The 5,275-nt window shown below is 47.4% G+C and overlaps 1 protein-coding gene across 1 annotated transcript; it reads right to left on the bottom strand.

The window, feature by feature from the left end:
- Positions 1-595: 595 nt before the first annotated feature.
- Positions 596-2,877, bottom strand: LOC126946685 (putative myc-like protein MYCLP1). The gene has a single exon (XM_050777309.1). It carries the CDS (start codon positions 2,860-2,862, stop codon positions 1,786-1,788), a length of 1,077 nt encoding a protein of 358 aa, XP_050633266.1. The 5' UTR covers positions 2,863-2,877; the 3' UTR covers positions 596-1,785.
- Positions 2,878-5,275: the final 2,398 nt, after the last annotated feature.

Raw genomic sequence — 5,275 nt, 5'->3', positions numbered from 1 at the left:
AACCTCAGAAAGAAACCATTATGGACAATAGATTTGGAAGTAGCAGCTGGTGTTCCAGAGCCACATATAATACTTATCACTCCCCATCCTCCCAACTTCCAAGTAGGGACCTGCTGTCCTAGGCAGAGTTCTGGAGGGGCTGGTCCTTCTCACAGGACAGACTTAGGGGTTCCAGAGGTTACCCACATGACAACTGCGGGGTTGGGTGACTTTCCCAGACTGGAGGCTGCACCTGGATTCCACGTGGAGTTGCAGAGTCCAGCTGGGGCAAAATCTATCATGGAAGCAGGCAGATCACCTGAGGTCAGGAGGGCAAGACCAGCCTGGCCAACATGGTGAAACCCCATCTCTACTAAAAATACAGAAATTAGCCAGGCATGGTGGCAGGCACTTGTAATCCCAGCTACTCGGAAGGCTCAGGCAGGAGAATCGCTTGAACCTGGGAGGCAGAGGTTGCAGTGAGCCGAGATCATGCCACTGCACTCCAGCCTGGGCAACAAGAGCGAGGCTGCATCTCAAAAAAAAAAAGAAAAAAGAAAAAATCCATCATGGTTGACTAAGCAGAGCTCCCAGAGGCTCATTTTAAACACACAAGGAGAGTCCCAACAACTCTCCAGAAAACTTCAGAAAGGCCCTGACTCTGCGAAGGACATCTGACTCATTGCAGGCTGGTGTGAGGGCCCGAGGGTGGCTGCAGAGCCAGCAAGCTCCTTGGAGATGCATGAAAGGAACAAGTTTTCATGGTTCTAGTAGAACTTCAAATTCATCAGTCAAGGATTGAGATGAGAGGCAGGTGCGAAAGAGGAAGTGTTACAGTTCTCCCTTCTAAGGTGCCTCACACTTGCCTTGAGAAAAGATTGGGCCTCAAGGGCCCCTCAGAAAACACCTGAGCAGGGATCAAGTTCATGAACCAGGACTCCGAACTTTCCCCAGGCCCCAGGCTAAGACCCATTTCTCTGTGACTTAGGGAAATATTTCTAACCTGCGGGAAAGGGTGCTGTAGAACCCATTGCATAACAGAGGCAGAATGAGACAAGGTCCCTTGTGAGGACTCGAAGTTCCCTCCCTCAGAGAAGAGAGCCCAGAGGGCTTTAAGACAAATTACTTACAGGCAAAGCTCTCTTAAATGTTCTCAGTCACAGCATTGAGAGTGGGAGGAAGGGGGTCAGCCAACATCATAATATATACGTATATACATATATACATTTATACATATATGTAAGGTTTCCAACTCCTCAGCTACTGTAGTGTCTGACAGTGAGGTAATGGTCCACGTTCATCAAGTCTCTGAGCTTGTTTTCACCCAAGACAGCTTGTGTGTCTCCTGGGAAAAAATGGAGCCACAGGGAGAGCGTCCACACCCAGCTGTCCTTGCATTACCCCAGAGACATCCTTTCCTAGCCTAAAGTTCATGTAGAGTGTGAGATTTCTTCCAGGCTGGAGCCCCCAACAACATCCACCACGTGTTGCATAGCATCTGTCAGCCTTTTCTTTTGAGATAGTGAGCCAGGAAGGCCCCAAGGCTCCTCAGTAAGCTGCCTGCTGAGAAGCTAAAGGTGCCAGAAAACACAAGGCACTCCCATGAGTCAGGGAAGAGAGAGAGCTGGGTTTCAAGGTTTCCAAGAATGCAAGCCTTTATATTGTTTGTGCACTGGCTGCAATGCATTCTTCAATCTGCTGTCCAGAGTGTCCTGCTGTAACAAAAATGTACAAGTTACTGAAGGGGAGAGGGAGATCAAAAAGCAAACTTGTGTCTTTTTAAGACCGAACGGTCAGGCTTTTTGGTCAGTAGCTACTGAGGTACTCAATTCTTTTCTGCAATTGCCGACGCTGGCATTCGAGCTGCCTTTTCTCCGTAGCCATCTTCTCCTCGGCCTCCACTAGTTCTTGTAAGTATTCCGTGGCCTTGACTAGGATCATTACTTTGGAAACCCTAGAGCACCTGGCCAGCGCGGGTACCTCGTCCCTCAGGGCCAAGAACCGCGAACGTTGATCATTCCGCCTCTTGCGCTCCAGGGAGCTGTGATACTTCCTCTTGGTCCCATTCTCAGTATCATAACGGATGGGTTTGGGCTGGCAGGACTGGGCAGCCTCACTTGCTACAGGTGGGAGGCTCACAATCTCTTTATCTTCCTTATCATCCTTTCCCCCTGGAGCTTCTCTCTCTAGAGCTTCTTTTGGGGGAATCCTCTTTGGAGCCCCTTCTTGGAAGCAGCTTTCTGGAGGAAAAGGGGCAGCATAGTTGTGCTGTTGCTGGTGGATGGAGATGTGGAAGAGATTCATGCGGGGATCCAGAAGGTCTGCACGCACCGCGATGGTGACCGGCTTCCGCATACTCAAAGACTGCCTCTTCTTTACTGTCACGTCGGTTTCTTCGCCCTCGGAGTCGCTTGGGCTCTCAGACCTGGAGCAGGCCTGGATCTTGGGCTCGCCCAGCAAACAGGGGAAGATAGGCGCTAGGTTGCTGGCTTCGAGCTCAGGAGTGTAGTCGGGGGTGGCGAACTCCTTGGGCGAGTACCCCGAGGGCGCGCCAACTGCAAGCAGGTCACTCGCCGCTCTCTCCAGTGGCTCCTGGGCGGAGAAGCCGCTCCACATGCAGTCACGGCGGATGAGGGAGGCGTAGTTCGGGTCCCAAGCTTTCCAGTAGTCCTGGGATTCCGTCTCGTTCTCAGCGCACCCTACCGGCCACGGTTCCAGGGGACCAAAGCCAAGGGCTGGGTTCCCGGCGGCGGGACCCAAGTCCCAGGGCGGCGGCACCAACTCGAATTTCTTCCAGATGTCCTCGCTGGGCGTCGTGGAGCGGTAGAAATCCTCCCCGCCGTCATAGTCGTAGAAATAGTGCTGGTACGAGTCGCGGTCCATGTTGGCTTGCTTGCTCACGCAGCTTGCCACCTGGAGCAGACTGGTTCCCCTCCAGCTGGGGGCAGCAGGGCATTCCGCACACGCGCACAACGCGCCACCGAGCGCACGACCCGCCCTCTATATTTATTTCTAAGAGCCTTACAATTTTAGCTCTTATATTTAGGTCTTTGGTTCATTTTGAGTTAATTTTTGTATATGGCGTGAGGTAAGGCCCAGCTTCATTCTTTTGCATGTGAATATCCAAGTATTCCAGGACCATTTTTGGAAGAGACTATTCTTTTCCAATTGCATACCCTTGACACCTCTTTGAAAATCAATTGACCTTAGATGTATGGGTTTCCGACTCTCAATTCTATTCCATTGATCTATATGTCTATCCTTATGCCAGTACCACATGGTTTTGATTAAGTGTGGTTTGTAGTACGTTTTGAAATTGAGAAATGCTAGTCCTCCACCATGCCCGGCTATTTTTTCCTTCCTTCCTTTCCTTTCCGTTCCTTCCTTCCTTCCTTCCTTCCTTCCTTCCTTCCTTCCTTCCTTCCTTCCTTCCTTCCTTCCTTCCTTCTTCTTTCCTTCCTTTTCTCTCTTTCTTTCTTTCTTTCTTTCTTTCTTTCTTTCTTTCTTTCTTTCTTTCTTTCTTTCTTTCTTTCTTTCTTTCGTCACCCAGGTTGGAGTGCAGTGGCTCGATTTCTGCTCACTGTGACCTCCACCTCCTGAGTTCAAGAGATTATCCGACCTCAGCCTCCCAAGTAGCCGGGACTACAGGCGCCCCGGGCCACCATGTCTGGCTAATTTGTTTTTTTATTTTTTTAATTTTTTTAATGGAGACGAGGTTTCGCCATGTTGACCCGGCTGGTTTTGACTCCTGACCTCCAGTGGTCGGCAAGCCTCAGCCTCCTAAAATGCTGGGATTACAGGTGTGAGCCAATGAGCTCTGCCTGCAGCATGGCTATCTTAGTGATAATTTTTTAATATTTACTTTTCAGATTGTTCATTGTTAGTGTATATAAATATAAATGATGATTTTTGTATGTTGCCCTTGTATCCTGCATCTTTGCTTAATCCATTTATTAGCCCCAATTTTCTTTTTTCTTTTTTTTGAAATGGAGTCTCACTCTGTCACCCAGGGTGGAATGCAGTGACTTGATCTCAGCTCACTGCAACCTCCACCTCCCGGGTTCAAGAGATTCTCCTGCCTCAGCCTCTCAAGTAGCTGGCTCTACAGGCGACCGCCACCATGCCCGGCTAATTTTTGTATTTTTTGTAGAGACGAGGCTTAGCCATGTTGGCCAGGAGGGTCTCAAACTCCTGACCTCAAGTAATCCACCTGCCTCGGCCTCCCAAAGTGCTGGGATTACCAGCATGAGCCACCACGCCCGGCCTATTAGCCCTAAATTTTTAAAAAAGATTTTCTATATATAAGATTGTGTCAGCAGGGCTCAGTGGCTCATGCCTGTAATCCCAGCACTTGGCCAAGGCAGGCGGGTCACCTGAAGTCAGGAGTTTCAGCCTGGCCAACTCTACTAAAAATACAAAAATTAATCAGACATAGTGGCCAGCGCCTGTGTTCCCAGCTACTGGGGAGGCCGAGGTAGGAGGATGGCTTGAACCAGGGAGGCCTAGGCTGCAGTGGGCTGAGATTGCACCACTGCACTCCAGCCTGGGTGACAATGTGAGACCCTGTCTCAAAAAAAAAAAAAAAAAATCATGTTGTCTGCAAAGATAATTTTACTTTTTGTAATTTGAATGACTTTTATTTATTTATCTTGACTAAATGCTCTCGTTAGAACTTTCAGAACAATGTTGAATAGACGTATTGAGAGCAGACATCCTTGTGTTGTTACTGATCCCTGTGGTAAAGCTTCCAGTCTTTTGCCATTGAGTATGAGGTGAGCTATGAGTTTTTCATACATGCTCTTTATCAGGTTGGGGAATTTCACTTCTATTCGTAGATTGCTGAGTGTTTAAGTCAACTTTATATTCCTGGGATAAATCCCACTTGGTCATCATATTATTATATAATTCTGTTTATATGTTACCTGATTCATTTGCTAGTATTATATTTTGTTTAGTGTTTTGCTTTAATAATCATAAAGGATATTGGTCTTTGGTTTTATTTTTGTGATGCATACGGGTTTAGTTTCAGGATAATACTTACCTCATAAAAATGTGTTAGGAAGTGCTCCTTCTTTTCTGTTGTTTAGAAGAGTTTGAGAAGGATAGGTGTTAATTTTTGTTTAAACACTTGGTAGAATTCGCTCTTGAAGCTGTCTGGTCTTGAAGGTTTTTTTTTTCGTGGGAAAATTTTTATTATTAGCTCAATATCTTTACTTGTTCCAAGTCTATAAAGATTTTCTATTTCTTCTTGGGTCTGTCTTGTGTTTCTAGGAATTTGTCTATGTTGTTTAGAGTA

Source organism: Macaca thibetana, chromosome X, assembly GCF_024542745.1.
Source record: "Macaca thibetana thibetana isolate TM-01 chromosome X, ASM2454274v1, whole genome shotgun sequence".
In the NCBI taxonomy this organism is placed as follows: Eukaryota; Metazoa; Chordata; class Mammalia; order Primates; family Cercopithecidae; genus Macaca; species Macaca thibetana.
The sequence above is the reverse complement of the archived record's forward strand: the minus strand, read 5'-3'. Positions and strand labels throughout refer to the sequence as shown.